This window comes from Corvus cornix, chromosome Z (assembly GCF_000738735.6).
Source record: "Corvus cornix cornix isolate S_Up_H32 chromosome Z, ASM73873v5, whole genome shotgun sequence".
Taxonomy (NCBI): domain Eukaryota; kingdom Metazoa; phylum Chordata; class Aves; order Passeriformes; family Corvidae; genus Corvus; species Corvus cornix.
In genome coordinates this window covers 15,372,015-15,389,728 of record NC_046357.1, presented here as the reverse complement: position 1 = coordinate 15,389,728, position 17,714 = coordinate 15,372,015, and the positions used below count along the sequence as shown (strand labels likewise).

At 55.4% G+C, this 17,714-nt stretch overlaps 1 protein-coding gene across 6 annotated transcripts in view; it reads left to right on the top strand.

Annotated features, from left to right (window-relative positions):
- IL11RA (interleukin 11 receptor subunit alpha) overlaps nt 1-14,670 on the top strand; it is a 32,521-nt gene extending 17,851 nt beyond the window's left edge. For 3 of the 6 annotated variants that reach the window (XM_010395068.4, XM_019283468.3, XM_039567331.1), the window contains exons 2-13: nt 83-182; nt 527-587; nt 682-869; nt 1,027-1,141; nt 1,963-1,995; nt 2,371-2,534; nt 2,674-2,837; nt 2,950-3,091; nt 3,472-3,567; nt 3,749-3,848; nt 4,477-4,556; nt 4,670-14,670. In XM_010395068.4, the coding sequence (XP_010393370.1) occupies nt 83-182; nt 527-587; nt 682-869; nt 1,027-1,141; nt 1,963-1,995; nt 2,371-2,534; nt 2,674-2,837; nt 2,950-3,091; nt 3,472-3,567; nt 3,749-3,848; nt 4,477-4,556; nt 4,670-4,686 (1,260 nt within the window). In that variant the 3' untranslated portion in view covers nt 4,687-14,670. The remainder of the gene's footprint in view (nt 1-82; nt 183-526; nt 588-681; nt 870-1,026; nt 1,142-1,962; nt 1,996-2,370; nt 2,535-2,673; nt 2,838-2,949; nt 3,092-3,471; nt 3,568-3,748; nt 3,849-4,476; nt 4,557-4,669) is intronic. The other 3 variants (XR_005603861.1, XR_005603860.1, XM_039567332.1) reach the window with 3 other exon arrangements.
- The last annotated feature ends 3,044 nt before the right edge of the window (nt 14,671-17,714 follow it).

The window sequence follows — 17,714 nt, the reverse complement described above, 5'->3', positions numbered from 1 at the left end:
GGAATGCTGTGGGCTGTGGGCCATGCCAGCTGCCCCACTGAAGGGAATCACACCCTCTCCTCCCCTTGTCTGCCTCCTCCAGATGCGCAGTTCCATCCCAGGCCTGGGCAGGGTGATGGTGTTCCTCGCTGCGGCCCTGGCATCAGCCTCCTTTGCCATCCCTGAAGACTGGGGAGAGGAAGGTGAGACCCCCACCAAGCCCCCCATACAGCACCCCCTCCATATCCCGGGCATGAGGACCCTGAGGGCATCCCACTCCCCCCAGACAGGAACAGACCTACCAGGGCTACATGAAACACAGCCCTACACGCTACAGTGATGGCCAACCTGTGGCCAGTGCTCCCCTGTATCTGCTCATTGCCCAGCCCCAACTGGGACCAGTCCTTACTAGACCTCCATGGTGGTATCTGTGTGAAGCAAGACCCCACAGCCAGTGCCCACAGTGGGATACAGCCCCAGGGGCTCCCCACCTGTGCCCCCAGCCCTGGTGTGGAGTGCTAACATGTGGGGATGTGTGTCCCTCCAGGAGTGCAGTATGGACAGCTGGGGACAGACGTGAACCTGTCATGCCCTGGTGTCCGTGCTGGGTAAGTCTTTTCCGTGCACACCTAGGGATTTATCCAATGGGATGGTTTACAGGGTGGGCCTGGGGTGACCTGCCATCCCTGTCCCCTAACACAGCCTGCCTGGTGTCCTCCCCAGCTCACCAGTGCAGTGGAGACGAGCAGGTGCCACAGCACTGCCAGAGGGCTCAGCCGTCCAGCAGGGATCCCTGGTGCTGCCAAGTGCCAGCTTGGCCTCCATGGGAACATACAGCTGCCATGGCAAGGACGGCGGCCTCCTGCACACTGTGTCCCTACGTCTGGGGCGTGAGTAGCACGGGCTGTTCCAGGGGGAGGGTGGTGCGTGCACCCCTGCCAGGGGCTTGCCAAAAGGGGGCTTTGTGTTGACACAGGCATCCCTGTGTGCTGGATGGGCTGCAGGATGGGGGACTCCTTGCTGACTGCTGCTTCCCCCGGACCCCAGACCTGCCTGGAGTCCCCTTTGTGTCCTGCAGAGCATCTGACTATGAGAATTTCTCTTGCTCCTGGACCTCCACTGTGGAGACCTTCCTCCCCACCAGATACATCACCACATACAGGTGAATATCCCTACAGGGCATGGACTGGGGGAGTTATGGTGTGAGCTCTGGGTCACAGCCAAGGATAACCACCAAATCCATCTGGCCATCTCTCTTCTCCAAGGACCATGCTGCACCGCAGAGCAGGTTCTGTTTTGGGGTGAACAGAGCACCAGGCATTTGCTTGTTCTCAGTGGGGGTCTCAGCAGCATTGAGGGGCTGGCACAGGCAGGCTCCCTCCCTTCTGACAGCTCTGCCAGCACCAGAGGGGCAATAAAAGAGAAGCAGGTCATCTGCAAGCCTCCACACTCCGGCATGCTTTGGGATGAAAGGAGCCCTGACAGCATCACTGCTTCTAATTATCCCTGCAAGCCAAATTAGCGGGCGGCTTTGAAGTCCAAAGGAGCTCATAAAGCACAGCCCTGCTGAAAGCTGCAGGAGCTGAGGGCTTGGTGGGGAGGGGGCTGAGTGGAGTATCAGGGGGTCCACAGGGAGGGGGAGTGGAAGCAAGGGATTTGGGGGCCTGTAGGGGGAGGGTGAAGCCAGGCACAGGGGAGCTGCTTTTATCAGTATCTCCATGTCTTTGCTGATGAAACCCCAGGCAGGGAAGGGGGTCCCATTTCTTTTCCCTGGGACCCCTAGCTCCTGCTGCCAGGCTGTTCTCTAGAAGAGCTGGACGTGGTTTTAGCTCTGTCCCCCATGCTGTCACATGTGTATGTCAACGTGGGAGTGGGGAGCTGCTTTGCAGTGTGGAGCCTGTCCCTCTTCTGGGTCGTGGTGGGGTTCACTTTGTGCTGCCCCCTCATCCTAATCATCTGCTTTCCCATCTGTCTCCATGGCAGGAAGAAATCGCTGACAGGCGAAGAAAAGCGGAGGTAGGACTGACTCCCACCCTGCTCCTGCTCCCCAGGGACTGGCCCCCATCCCAGAGGCTCTGCTGCTGTCTTCAGCAGGGACCCCAAAGCAAGAGCTTCAGAGAGCCAGCTACCTAAGCCTGAGAGTCTGGGAGAAGGGTTTTCCTCAGGGAGGGACCCTCCCAGGGGAGTGTGGAGCTGGGACGGGGGTCCCTTCTGTCATGCCCAGAGGGACATGCCAGACTCTGGAAGGATGAGTGCAGCTGAGCCAGAGGGGCTGCCTCCCCCACCAGGGTCTTGGCGTGGGGGTCTCCCATGGCTCCTTCTTGGCAGCGTTTGGAAACTGTGCATGGTGGGTGAGTAGGACGTGTCGCCACCCTGCCTCCCTGTCTGCAGGAACAGGAACGGGCACATGGGGCTGTGCCTGCAGGATCCGTCCCGCCCCGGCACCTGCACCGTCCACAGGTCAGAGTTCTGGAGCTCCTACCGCCTGAACATCACCGAGGTGAACCCCCTGGGCTTCAACTACCGCCTCCTTGATGTCACCATGCAGGCCATCAGTGAGTCCCCGTCCACCCATCTGTCTGTCCCACTATTTGTCCATCGCTGGGCAGTTACCTGTGGGTGGCAGCGGGGAACCCTACACCCCTGTGCACAGCAGTGCGGGGTGACAAGGGCTTCCTGTCCTCTCCCACATAGTTAAGCCGGACCCTCCAGAGGGTTTAGTGGTGGAGCCCATCCCCCTGGCCCCACGGCGGCTCCATGTGAGCTGGAAGTACCCTTCCTCCTGGCCCAAGGAACCCCACTTCCAGCTAAGGTTTCGGCTCCAGTACCGACCCATCATCCACCATTCCTGGTCCGTGGTAAGTGTGCAAGGAAAGGCAGGGCCAGCAAAGGAGTGAGGTGTGCATGGGGCCAGGGAGGGTAGTGAGGGATGCCCCTGCCTGCCCCACAGCTCCCCTCTGCCTGGCACAGGTAGAGACGGTGAATCTGTCTGAGGTTATCACGGATGCCTTCGCTGGGCTGGAGCACGTGGTTCAAGTCAGTGCCAAGGATTTCCTGGATGCAGGGAATTGGAGCGAGTGGAGTGCCGAGGCCCGGGCAACACCAGTCAGAGGTGAGAGAGGGACAGGCTGTTGTGCCATCCCTCCCCAAAGCCCCTCCTAAGTCCCTTCCCCATGGCATTCATTCCCCCAAATATCAACCAGAGCGAGTCTCAACTCCCAGGCCACTTAAGGCTGGGAGGCAGAGCTGCAGGAGGACAAAACCCCTGTAGACAGCCCATGTCAGTCTACAGCTGTGCCGATGCCATTTGGGGATTGTCCCCATAGGCTTGGGACAGAGTGGGGCTTCCAGAGCACCGTTAGCACCTTGGTGACACCCTTGGCCTCGTGGGATCTCTGGGACACAAGGACACCCTTCCTTGCTCCTCTCTGTGGGTCCCTGGGGTGCTGCCTATGCTTTTGGTGAGTGTTTCCATCTCTTCTGTTCTTCCAGACCTGGCCTCCACAGCAAGTGAAGAAACCACTACAGATGCCAGACTGGAGAGCCTGGCTGAGGAGCCCTCCCAGGCTCCCAACCCTGAGCCCATCAGTGAGTAGAGCTGGGGGTGGTGGGCAGGAGTACCATGTGTGTGGCTGAGAGCAATGGGAAGGGTCTCTTGCCCCATGCCCGTGTGTGGCTGGGCTGCTGGAGTGTCCAGGAGTGTGCCATAGGATCCCCTGCGTGCTGGGGACTGTGGCATCCCTTGGCTGTGACAGTCTCTCTGTCCCAGATCACAGTGACCCCTTGGAGAAGGTGGCTGTCCTGGTGTCCCTTGGGATCTTTGCCTTCTTCGTCCTGGCTGCTGTTCTTGTCATCACCGTCCTCATCTGGTAGGCTGGGTTTTGAGAAGGAGGGGCTGTAAGATTGTTGTCCCCATCCCATCCTGAACCCTCAGCATGGAGTGCCCTGTGATTCCCCAGCCCTGCTCTGGGGTCCCTGCCAAAACACACTTGATGCCCTATAGGGTGTTTTATGCTCCCCTTGCCCCTGTGCCACACCAGGGCCTCTTCCCAGCACACCCAGTACTGCCCAGCCTGGCCTGGGCTCTTTCCAATGAGCCCAGATCCAAGGGACCTTTCTCTGAATCCCCTCAAGATGCTGCTGCTTTTATTATCTGCCCAAAGGCTCCTGCTGGGGATTCTCATGCTCCAGAGTCAGCACAGACACCCCTCCATGTGCCTTTGCTCCCTGGGAATCTTGTCCCTGGGTCCCCTCTCATCCCAGCATGAGATCTCCATGCCATGCTCCTGCTCTGCTGTCAGTCCCTGTTCCCATCCCAATCCTGTTCTAACTTGTGACCAATTCCTGCTGTAGCCCTGGAGCTGACCCACTGGAGAGGTTAAACTGAGCTGGGCACAGCTGGATGGAGACACAGAGCAGAATCACTGGGAAAGTGGGCAATCCCAATGCTGTGGGGGGCTGCTTGGGGTCTTCAGCCACTACTGCTCTCATCCTCAGGCTCCGGGTGAGGAAACATGGCAAGGACAAGACCAAACCCAACTTTCTGGTTGCTGCCACCCACTTGAAGGCACTACCAAGTGAGTCGTGGTGCAGGGTGGGGAATGGGGGGAATGTGGGGCAGGGAGTGCAGAGTGTGGGGCAGGTCAGTGTCCCCAGTGCCCCCCTGACCCCCTGTCCTCTCTCTCTGCAGAAGCTCAGATCCTGTAGTGAGCCCTGGCCGATCCCTGCTCCCTGCACCCGCTTGCCCACGCGTGGGACTTGATGCCACTGCTGGCCCCCATGGACCCCACGCCTCTTGGGTCACCCCACAGCTGTGGACATTGCCGGAGCCCCCGACACCCTGGGGTTGCAGGATGGATCCTAAGGAGAGAGGCTCTGCTCCCAGGAGCGTTGGACTGCCTGAGCCCACCAGGAGCCAGCTGGAGTCACTTCAGGCTCAGGGTGACAGGCCAGCTCCACCTCCGAGTGCTGCTAAACAAATGGGGATAAGACACTGAGCCAGCCCCACTTCACTGCCTAGTGTTGAGGGGGACCATGGGTGTAGGCTCCCGGGGGTGCCGGGCACCAGTGCCAGCCGAGGGGTGCTGATCCCTGCCTGTCACCCCCCACCAGCTGCCAGCAGGTGGAAGAGAACACCCCCTGCCCATTCCCTCTGCCCCAATCCCCCGTGCTGTGGCTGGACGGAGCAGCGATGCCAATAAAGGGGATATGCCAATGCTATTATTGGCACTGTCCAGGCAAAACCCCTTTGCAGATCATGCTGTGCCAAGGGAGGGGTGAGTGCCAGCTCGGGAATGGTCCTTGCAGGAGGTGCACAGGCACTTCCCAAACTGTTCAGCCCTCTCCTCAGGTGCCTGGAGGGGCTGAGAGAGACCCATGCCGAGGCTAAGTGCCAGAAGAGGCTGCAGACAGGCAGCTGTGTGGGACATGTCCCTTGCCCTCACCAGCGTGACAGCCGAGACAGGACCCTCTGCACAGCCCCCCTCGCTCTGCATGTGGCCCCCTTGCCGCACCTCGACCCGGCCCCTCTAATGGCTTCCATGTGTTGGCACCTCCCAACCCCGGTGCTCAGTGCCAGCAGCCCAACGAGATCCAGATGGAGCTCGGTGGAAATTCAGACAGCAGCAACGCATGGAGCACAGGGAGCAGAGCCAGTGCAGGATGGGGACCCATGCAGGTCCTGGGGCTGCCTGTGAACCCACGATGCAGAGGGAGCCTGCACTGGTCCTTGTGTGGACTGGGTTGGAGAGATCTGGGGCAGGCTGTGCCTTTTGCAATGCGTTATGTGCCCATAGGCTCCTTGCTGCCCTCACTGGGTGCCCTTGGGTGTGGGGTCGTGAGGGGTCTCCATGCTTGGCTTTGTGGGGTTCCAGCCCCTCAGTGTCCCTCATGAGCACAGACACTGTGAATGAGAGAGATGGGGGTCAGCCCTCTACAGGGTGCTACTGGTGTGGCACTGTCCTTGGACCAGAGCAGGGCTCTCCACAGGCCAGGTAGGGCAGGGCATCAAGATGGGGAGGTGCAAGGAGCCAGATCCTGCCTCAGGCTCAGCACTGGGACACTCAGCACATTCCAGGCTCAGCAGCTACATCCCCTCTCCCAGGGGTATCCCACAGCTTGACAGCTCCAGGTATATCACACTGCTGTGCCCTGCTGGGCTCTGGTCCCCAGCATCCAAACCACATTCTGATGTGTCACACAGTCAGCCTTGTCTTGTCATGGTCACCCTTGTCTCTTCTCAGTTCCCAGCATTGCATTGGCAGCATTTACCGCTTGGAAGCTTCTTCTCATCACCACCAGATCCCACCCCTCTGCCACTGTGGAGAGGATCAAGGCAGTGGTTGCCCAGAGATGCTGTGGAACACAGGTGATGTACCTCCCATAGGTGTGGCTCCGGTGTTTGCAAACAACTCAGTAATTTCCTGGCATCTGGTGCTGGTTTAGAGGCTGATGCCTGCTCAAGATGTAGCAGCACAGCAGCCAGAAAATGGGAGAGTGTGTGAGACAGCAGCTCTGGCCCCTGTATTCTGCCTGCTTATAAACTCCAGAAAGCCCAGGCACGCTCGAAATAGAAGTGTGTTGCTGCTGCCTAGGGAACCCATAGATCTGTTGTCCCCATGTGGCAAGCCTTGTGTCCCCTTCCTCAGCTGGGGCTTGCCTGGCCAGGCAGTGGGGACATCCAGTTCTGGTGACCAGGGCAGCTTCAGGGCAGGAGAGGCACATCTGGTTCTCATCACTGCATCCTGCTGGCCACAACCCTACAGGGAGACCCCTTTCCTCTCTGATGTAAGGAGTCATGACCTGCCACCCGTTTGGCAGCTGGAGATACCAAGAGCAGGCAAGGGGGCCACATGCCACCACAAAGTCCTGCCTGCCTGCACTGCAGCTGCCTGCTGGGATGCCCCATGGCTCAGCTCCCTGCCCCAGCAGCCTGTAAATGTGACACGCAGGCCTTGGGGACCCAAAGAAAGCCACAAACCCTGTGCTTTGGGTAACAAAGATGCCTGGTGCTGGGTGCTGCACTCCCAGGTGCCCAAGGTGAGGATGCACTGGTGCTGGACATGGGCAGACAGGGCTTTCCAGTGGACCAGAGAACATGCAAGGGAAGGGCCGGGGTGAGCAGCAATCTGGAATAAAGGAGAGGGATCCAGATGCCAAAATCAACTTTGTCCTCAAGCCATGGAGAAGAAAAACAGGAAGGGACCATGAGACCAGTCCCAGTGCCGGCACCTCCCTGTCCCACTGTGGGGCCAGGGCACTTCCTCCAAGGCTTGGGCTCTCTGGTGGCTCGCACAGCCGCTGAGCGAGCAGAGGCTTCCTGCTGCAGGCTGGAGCCCTGCCTGGACGCACCCTGCCCCAAGTAGGCAGAGGCACATCCAAACTTGCCTTTGCTGCTGTATCCCACCCTCCCCAAAGTGGATGCTGTGCCAAGATCGCCAGGGGAGCTGGTACAAGCCAGGCCTGCATATGCTGAGAATGTGCCAGGTCAAAGCAGCCCATGGACTGCATCCACATGGAACAGGGATGGGTCCAGCTTCCTGGCATGGAACAGGGACCAGCCCAAGCCCAGCAGGAAAAAAGTGCAGGAGAACATGGCCTCGGATATACTGGTTTAAAAAATTTCCATCAGGCAATGCCACACACCGGGGAAGGTCCCCAGCACGGAGATGCAGAGAGGTCCATGTCCATTGTCTCCATCCAGCAGAGGGTGGCTAGATCACGTCTCAGGCAGGGACTTGTTTGGGAAATCTATAGCTTTGGCAGAAGCCTTTGCAGCAGGGCACTGGCTGTGGGCGGTTGTGCAGCTCTGCCCCGGCTGTTTGACTGCCACCAACCCTGCCAAATTTCTGAGCTAGCCCTCAGGACTAGCCTCCTCCTCTCCCTGCCTCGCTGGCAGGATCAGCCCACATTTTGCAGGGGAGGAGGCCAGTTGCACAGGACTGTGAAGCAAACAGTCTCAACTTACCTCTCATGGCTGATTCTGCTTCCTTCTCTGCCAAATCCTGAGCCAAGGAAAGAAGAAAGCAGCTTCAGCAGAATGTGGGAGACATAGGCCATGAAACATACATCTCTATGTCATGAGGTGATGTAGAGAGCAAAGGGTACATATACAGTCAGGGGTTCAACAGGTAGGGAAGGATGCATGGATTGAGGGAAGAAGATGTGCTGATGCATAGATGGATGCATGGATTGGTTTTCAGAGGGAGGAAGGGATAGATGGATTTATAGATGAATGTATGGATAGGTAGTTTGGACACTCAGTTACCATCCTAAGCATCAAAGATGCTCACTGTGCAGGGGCTGACTTGTGCAGAAGGGTGAGAGGCCCATGGGCAGAGAGCAAGGACTGTGTTTGGGAACAAGTCTTGGGTGTGACCCATGCACCCAGTCCTCATGTAAGTGGTATCACAGCTGACATGAGGAGACAGAGCCTGAATTGTCACCAGTGCAGGTTCTGAGAGTACTGGGGAGAATGTGGGGCATCTCCAGAAGGATTGCATCCCCCTCAGGAGCTGCTTCCATCTCATGCTGCCCAGACACTGAGAGAGTAGGAATAGCAGGAACCATGCCCAGAGATGCAGTGAATCCAAACACAAATGCTTTAAAAATGCAGAGCTGAGCATTCACCCTGACCATGGCTTTCATCTCACCTGCATGTGGATACCTCTGCCTGGGAACTTGCTAGAGATCCAAGTACCCAACCCATTAGAGACCCCTGCGAGCCCCCATGCTCCCTCTTCTTCATCTGCCTCCCTTTCTAGCTGCCACAGGCCTGAAAATTCCTTGCCCATCTTTCCTGAAACAGAAAAGACATCACCTGCTGGGCCAGATGTGCTGACACCCAAACAGATGTGGAGAAGGGAGAGAGCTGAGACATCTCTTGCTACTGCACTGTCAGCTTCTCCCGCCAAATATGGGTTGTTTCTTTCTTTGCTTGCTGGGACTGGCCCCTTCCCTGCCTCTAGGATGCTTTTGGTCTCTCACAGATGGGAAATGCCAAGCATGTGGCCACAGAGATGCTGGGAGACAACAGCCAGCAGCACAGCTCTGCCCAAGCACTGCTGCTCATGATGCTCTTGGGAAATGGCTGCTCACTGCTCCAAGCAGCAGCAGCAGCCCGCGATTTTCCTGCTAGCTTTTTGGCTTTTTTTTTTTTCTCCACTGGAAACAGTCCTATTGTCCAAGCAAGAGGTCCCAGTGTTTTGTGTTCCTGCCCTGGAGTGTGGTGGCACTAGGGGACATGTGCTGTGTGCTTCCCATGCACACATTTCTGCTGTGCAACACGAGGACTACAGCTCCTTGGTACTGCCATATCGCTTGCTCAGAGGAGATATCTCCTCCCTTCCCCGTGGCAGGATCTCCATCTTCTCCTCCGGCTGCAAGGACCAAAACAGAGCAGGACACACTTTGGGAGCTTCCCTGGGCAGCCTCTCTACCTACTCTCCTCCCACCAGCTGCACCTTATGGTCCCCTTCATCCACTGCCACATCAGCTGTGTTGTCTGCATGGGCAGAATAAACAAGTAGAGGTTACGGACAGCCCTATGCAGGAACTTCTGAACCACCTGGGGCACTCCAGTGCTCCCCATGTTTCTGGGATTGCATGGAGCAGGCACTGGGCAGACAGAGCTCTGTACAGCTGGGCTTTTCTCCACATCCTGAGTATGATGGACCAGAGTTAAATGTGCCTTTGGGAGTCTCATGTGGCTTTGCAGGTTCACAACACAGCCAAACAACTCCCAGCCTTTGCTCTGCACGGGAAGATCCACCAGATGTGGAAGCAGCTCAGCTCCACATGAATTCTAGGCACCAGCACCAGCATAGTCACCTCTGTGCTGATGGATCGGGAGGTGGTAAGGTGCCAAAAGTGTCAGATATCTCCAGGATCCCTTCCTGGGATGATGACTGACCCCCAGGATGATCAGCAGGTCTTAAAGGCACTGATTCCCAGGGGAAAGCCAGCCTGGAAAGTACTGATCACCAGACATATGCTGACCTGGAAGGCACTGATGCCAGAGAGGATGCTGACTTGGAAGGTGTTGATTGCCAGTGGAGTGCTGGAGACGCCAACCTGGAGGGCACTGATCCCCAGGAGGATGCAAACCTGAAAGAGGGAGGCCTGGGAGGATGCCAATCTGGAAGGTACCAATCCCCACGGGATTTGCTGACCTGAAAGGCAACATTTATCCAGAACATGGTGCTTCTCCCCCTACTGCAGAGCACTTCTTTCAGCTCCCCACTTACACTGGGCAGCAGCTCAGCCAGGGACTTCTCCAAGGGCTTGGGCTAGGGATCCACACTCAGGCAGGCATCTATGGCTGGCGAGCTGCCCCAGGAAGCTAAACCAGCAACACCTCTTCCAATTTCCCTCCTCCCCGGAACTCCCAGCTGGGAGCCGCTGCCCAGCTATGGGCAAGAGGGCGTGTGGCCCCTAACTACTGCCAAAACAACCACAGCCCCCATCCTTCTGCAGGCAAGTGAGATACACAGACTCTGTTTTCCCACTAGATGGCGAACATTGCCTTCAAAATCAGCCTTTGGAGAAATTGCGTCCATCCCTGTGAGAGGAGGCTGAGAAAGCCCTCAGGGAAATACCCTGGGGGGGACGGGCCTGAGGCTGCTTCAGCGTGGCTCTGGGGGTAGCAGGGACCCCGGCATGCTCCTCATCTTGTTTTTTCTGTCATTTCTGAAATTGTTTTCCTTTCCCACCCTCCTGGTTTCTCCCTGGTCCTGGAAGACGCATCCCTTGCCCTATGCCGGTGGGACTGAGCACCCTGGGCAGGGAGGAGAGGCATCTGGTTAACCCTGGGTAGCACCTTGAACATCCACAGCCACAGAGTGAAGCCCAGAAGCTTTGCTGGGAATTAATTAGGCTGTGGTTTGTGAACCAAATGCATGTTAATTCCTCTTTGCAAGTGCTCAGGTCCACAGACAAGCCATTATGCTGTGTGTAAATAAAGTAGGCAGGGATGAAGGCTGTGCATGGGGATGTGCACACTTGTCTAAGGTCTTCTACCAGCTCAGAAGTATTCCCAGGCTTGTTTAAGTTTGATTTCAGGCCCAGATTCTTTCATGGTCTCTGCATTATCCTTGTGCGGAAGTTCCCTGAGTGTTTGCTGCTGGCCCTGGCATTGCTGCAATATTGCTGTGTGGTTAAACATGATGTGTCATAGCTAATGAGGGAGCTAACTGTGGATGGTAAATGTTTAATATGGACAAATCAAGCCAATTAGGCAATGTCAAGAGAAAAGTGTGTCATCTCAGCTGTGTCTGTCCTGGGTGGAGAAGAGGTTCTGCGGAAGGGTAAAACCCCTGCCCCTGCAGGATCAGCAGCTCCTAACACCAGCCAAGGGTAAAGATGCTGGATGCAGATCCTCCTGCAGACCTTCAGTCCACCCAGTGGGTACTTTCACCTGGGGGACAAGGACAGCTTTTTCAAAACAATATTTTCTGGAATAAAGACCTCTGGGTAGCTGGAGGGGATGGCAGCCATCTCCAGTGCCAAGCTGCCAAATGGGAAGTAGTAAATCATCCCACTTAAAGCACTCCTTGTAGACCCCCAACAGGACTCTTGGCCATTCACAGCATGCTGCCTGCTTTTGTGGCAAGCCTGTGGCCCCAGAGCTCAGCAGTGCTCAGACAGGAGCACCATGGATCCCCAACAGTGGGGTTCCCAGTGGCAGGCCCCCGCCAAGCATTAATTAACTGATGGCAGCAGCTGTATTCCCTCCACAAAGGGCTCTGGAGCCCTGCTCCTCACAGCTTCCTCTGCCCTCTCTGCCTCAGTTTCCTCCCAGGCACATTGTTTGGTATCATTTACACCTGGGTGAGAAGGATCCTTTGGGTCTCCTAGCCACTTCCTTCAGGAAGAGATTATTGCCTCTTCTTCCACAAGGGCTGACAAGTCCGTCACAAGGCTATTAATAGTCACAGAGAAAACTCTAGAAAATGAAAGGAAAAGTGTGACTGGGGAATAGAATCTGAGGGAGCTGTCGAGAGCCAGTCTGCAGCCTGTGGCTCAGGGCAGCAAGCCAGTGACGGATCGTGATAGCCACTGATTCACGAGCCAAGCAGGTAAAAAGCCCTTCTGGCCCTTTCCAGCTGGGCTCCCTGCCAACCCTTGTGTTGGCGTGTGCTGGTGCATGGGGACAACAGGGTAGAAGCAGTGACAACATGGATGGTGTGGGGTCTGGTACACCCCTGTGTCTTGAGGCTTCCTCATCCCTTGGTGAAACTCACAGCCTCTGCAGGCAGCAGAACATAAGTTGAGAACAGATGTGGCCACTTCACTCCTGAAGCTGAGATTTACCAGTGCAGGAGGGTTTGACCCCTGCTCTTAACCCAAGGAATGAACAAGTCCCCATGTCTGAGGCTGTCATATCTTTCCCTTGATGTGTGCCTGATTCCAGCTCTCCAGTCCAGGTCCTGGGAGTGTTTCTGGCCCTTCCCTGTAGGCTCAGAGTTCTGGGAATGGTTTCCACCAAACAAATGCTTCCTGCCTCTGCATGGCATCTCTAACTGGTGACAGGCTGCCACGGGCAGCAGCCACCCTCCCACCCCTTGGTCTTACTTCAGACCGTGTCTCAGACCCCTGGAGGCTGGGCCCTGTCAGGAGAGGTCTCAAGATACCCAGCAAACCAGCGGCTGAAGCAAACTGAGAACCATGTCCTCTCCCACCTGCAGCAGGGTGACACCATCCACATCCCTCAGCTTGTGCTGCCAGGTGAGAAAATCCCCTAAGCATGAAAGTGCCAATGCTTCAGTAATTCTGGTGGAGTTGCACTGAGGGTAAGGACCTGCGCCTCTCTCCCAGTGGCCTTTCCCAGGGTTTTGGAATGATCTGGGACACTGGTGGTAGACTCAAAGAGGCTACAGGGACTGTGGGGCTGGGCATCCTCTTTGTGCTTGTTCAGATCCCCCAGCAGGAGATGGATGAGATGCATGAGCAGGCAAGGTAGCCAAAGGAGCTGGGGAAATGCTTTTGCTGTGTGCAGAGTTGAGGGATGAGCCTCTGCAGACCCATCTGGCCTTGCTCTTCAGCAGGGTAAAGGCAATAACCCACCTGGCACTCCGAGAGCCCCAGGAGAAGCATTGTGCAGAAACCAACCCCCAGGCCTGCAAAGAGAGGAGCAAGGACGCTCCAGATACATTTGCACTAAGAAACCAGCTCTGCCAAGGACTGCTTTCTGGTTGGGAATGATGCCTGCTTTTGGAGTCAGGCTAGCTGACCTGGGCCAAAACCTGCCGGAAATGATGCTCAGAGTATTCCGGTACAAGGGGACATTTGCTTCAGTTGCTGTCACCTGTGCAGCCCTGATGCCCTGCAGTGGGCACCGCTCTGTCTTCAGGGGAGCTGGGACAGTCAAGAAGATCAGACTGCTGCCTGCAGCCTGGCTAAAGAGAACTGCTGGGTTCGGGGCCCACTGGATGGGTAAATGGAAGGAAGCACAGTACAACTCGTGTGCCACCATTGCTAGGAAGGCAGCCTGCTGCTGCCCAGCAGGAGGGGAACCCAGCAAAAACCAAAGGCTCAGATGGAGGAAAAAGGAAGAAGTCGGCGCTGTTGGTGGCTCAGATCCTGCTGTGGGTTAGTGGCCTCCCCTTCCTGCGGGATTTTTGCTGTTTGCTTATTCTTATTACATAAGCATAGGAGCTTGGCTCTGCTCCAGAGCCCAGTTCTGCAGAAAATAACCTTCCTTTTTGCATCACAATCCTTTAAAAGCAGCAGTCCCTAAGCTGTGGCATGAGGATCCCCGGTGAAGACCTGACAGGTGATCTATAGACCTGCTTCACCTCTGCAGTGCTCCTTGCTCTGCAGGGCTGGAAAGCTACAAAAGTGTTAGAACTGGGATCTGGAGCCCAGAGGAAGTGTACTGATGCCCGAAAGGTCATGCTTTCATTTCTCCAGGAAGACAGTCGCTTCAAAGATAAAAACCTGAAAGGATCTGCCACTTTCACTGGAACATCAGCTGCAAAGGGAAGTGCAGGTTCCCTTTGCACAGGCTCCAGCACAGCCCATGGTGACCAGTACTGTGATTCCCCTGGCATAATAATTCTGATACCCTTCCTCAAAGCACAGCTCAGATCCAGAAAGTAAGAAAAGCCCCACAAAGACAAGGAGACTGGATGTTGGGGTGATGGACAGCAGCTGAAACCCCACAAGGGGCAAGAGGGGGGTGCTGCCCACCCAGCTCTTGGGTCTTGCTCCTGTCACACCAAGGGAAACCCAGCTTCCTTGTATCTTTGGAATCTGGGCTGTTGATGTCTCATATCTCTCCTGTTCTCCTCATCTTTGCTAAGAATGGCAAGGAGACAACACAACTCCCCACTGCCCCTCTGCCCGTGGCCATGCCAAGCCTCTCCAAGGCACACAGTCCATCAGCAGCAAAGGACAAATTACCATTGACGGTGCAAGAAGAGAGAGGACAAGACCAAGGTGTGGGGCTTGCGAGTATCTCTGCAAGGAAACGAACCTTCGTTGTACCACTGTGAGTATTTACTGAAATGTACACGGGGCTGTGTAATCTGCAAATCTGAGCAGACTGTGAAAAGGAGGATAAGATGCCAAGTTCTCCCTTTATCATTTAGATTTACCTTCACTTCTTGTTTTCTTTGAAGACAGTTTCCAGGCTAAGTTTTTGTATCTTGTACCCAGAAATATCAATAAAGATATTGAAAGCCCTTTAATCTACTGCTGTGTAATCAGCAGCTTATTTCAGTGCAGAGGTAAATGGCACTGGTGTGAGACATTAGCTGTGCATGTCTTGGAGCTCACTGGAAAGCACCTTGATTAGCTGGGAAGTATTCACTGGCATGCACCTGGGGCAGGATAAGTAGTCTAGCCTCACCTCATGCCTGGCTGCAAACCAAGTGGCTTTCAGTGTCCTCTCACAGATACAGGAGGCCATGCACAGCCTTGTGACACCATCCAAGTACTCCAGGAGGGTGCCAGGAGGGATAAAGCCAGGCGATGGCAGTACGGAATGTGTCTAGGGCTCTGATGCGATGTCAGCTCTGAACTGACATTAGCTTACATGTACCAGCATGGGAACCTTGAAAAAGAGTAGCAGAGACCCACCAGGATGGAGCTTTTGGGTTCCTCCCGTGCTTGCTGTGTCCTCTGCAAGCTCTTTCACCATAAGCCATGGGCATATGTGGCTGTCACCTGTGCTCAGCTCCCACTGCCTGCCTGCAGCCACTGCTGGTGCTGGTGGGAGTTTGGCAGATGCCTTCTCCTTGCTCTGTGTTTGTGTGAGAAGGGAGCTATGGGAGGAGGCAAAGCTTGTGGACCCATCCCAGCACCTCACAGCCTCCTTGAGATGGCATCTTCAGCAAAGACAAGCGTTGCATGACCAAAACAGGGCTACCCTGGCCTGGAGGCTTGTAACAGTGTTTTCCTGTGGTTTTAGGACAGTAGGGGGGGAAAGAGAACACTGTGGCATTTCCCGTGGCTTGTGCCAGCACTCAGCACCGTGGCTGTGGTTCCTGCACACCAAAAGGAGCATCAGCACTCAGGTGCAGGATGTGCCAACCATGTGTGCCCCTCCAAGCCACACAGGAACTCTTATTCTCACAGGTGCTGTCCAGAGACTCAGACCTGCACTAGACCCTAAAGCCCTCACAGTCTCATCTAAACAGACCAAGCATATAAAGAATGGAAGAGTTTTCTGCCACTCCTGTACACAGGGAAGGAGGAGGACAGTGAGTGGCACACAGAGACCGTAGCAGGGCCACAGTAAAAGGATGAGCCTGTTGTCACTGTGGAGTAGAGCTTGGCAGTGTCATTCTCCCACAACACAGGTGGTTCTGGGCTCAGAGCTGCAGCTACATCTGTCTGATAAACTCTCTGACACAGGCAGGGAGCAATCTCTTCTGCTGGGGCTGCTCCTCCTCTCTGGGGCACGCTGGTGACAAGGGGCATCTTCCCACAGCATGTCCACAAACCCTCATGTCCCTTCAGAAATGGTGTTTGGGATGCAGCAGCAGCAGCTGCAAGAAATTTAGAGGAAGGGCAGGCATCTGTCAGAGCAGCCTCTTACTTTGTGCTCATCTCTGAGTCCTGTTGTGTTCACCCCAAGCACCCCTGTCCACAGAAATCACTCTCTTTTTAAATAAAAGAAACCAAAACAACCAACAAACAAACCAGCTGAAACCCACTAACAGCAACCAAACCACAAAATACTTGAAATGTGTTGGGAGTGACCCATGAGCATTTTTCAGTCAATAGTAAGCACAGATGTGGTCCAGGGCTCTCTACTGCAGGGAACTGGAAGTACCCATCATGGTAAGCTCACAAAAAAACAGCCCAGCCTCATGCATCCTGTCCTGAGCCCTGCATCCCCACTGGATGCCCTCAGGCACAGTTCTCTCCAGTATTTTTATCTCTGCTGCCAGTTTCCGTGGATCTCCAGGATGTGCTGCCACACACCCACAGCCTGGAATGGCTCCGTGTGACAGCTAGCCTTGGACTTTGCCTGCTCGAACAAAGACAAGAAGAGACCTGATGGTGCCTTCCTTCTTCCCAGCGGGTGGCTGCCTTTTTCTGCTGGCTGGGATTTTTCAGGGAGTCAGGGACATTGGATTAAGCATTGCTAGAGCAGGGCAGAGAGCCAGAAGAGCTCTTGTTCCCGTAGCACAGGAGGTCAAAGGACCAGCACGCTCCCTCCCAGACAGCACTCACAGCTTCTTCGTCTGCAGCCACTTCCTCAGGATGTGAGAAATGCTGGGTAGGTAAAGACCTCCTGGGGATGAAGGACAGGGAAAAACCTCTACTGGTACCCCTCATCCCAGCCCCCTGTAGGGTGAGGTGTGGCTCAGCAAGCAGGATGCTTAGAAAGGGCAGCAACTACAGGGCAGCTGCCCCAGAACCCTGTGGGGCTCGTCAGCAGACACCAACAAGAAAGGTGAGAACAGGTTAATGAGCCTCTTTGGTCATTCAGAGGAGCGGCAGTATATACCTCCTACAAGAATAAAAGGATGTGAAAGGCATCACGTGAAATTTCACAGTGCAAAGGATGAAGGAAAGAGCCCAAGAGCAGCAGTGCTGGGTAAGGACAGAGGCTCTCCCGCTCTGTCTCTCTCTCCAGCTGAGACCACTACTAGGTACGTAAGAGAAATCAGCAGACACAGAGGCTTCCAGAGTCATCCTTCCCTGCCACCCGCTTCCAGCGCCCAGGAGTCACCAGTGCAGGAGCTTCCCCAGGTGGGGCTTGTGTGGGAACCATGTGCACCTACCTGTGGTGGGTTTGTCCAGCTCCTGGCTGTGCCCCGCCAGCACCCCGTGCTGAGAGCTCAATGGATTATCCACAGAGAGTGTGAAAAGAGCACTGCTGTTGCTCTTAAACTTCTACCTGAGCATTTCAGGGATGCACATGGAACAGGAGCGCTTGGGTTGACCCTGGCAATGCCGCAGTGGGCTGTGAGGGGGATGTTTCTAACCAAATTTGTCTTGGGGTGCTGGGTCAGCCTCCCTGAAGAAGAAGGAGGCTTTAAAAGACCTTCAGGGACTCCAGGGGATCAGTGCACTTCTAATGCTACAGGGGTAGCTTTACAAGAAGGAGAGGAGCTCAGGGGCTTAGTAGCTTTCAATGCTGCCCAGTTTGATAGTTCCTTTCCAACAATTTAGGAGTTTGGCTAACACAATGGCTATGCTTGGAGTGGGGTGCCTTTTCTTTTCCCATCCTTCTGGCTGTTATCTTGATGACTCTCCCCTCTGCTTCCAGTAAGAAAGGATGC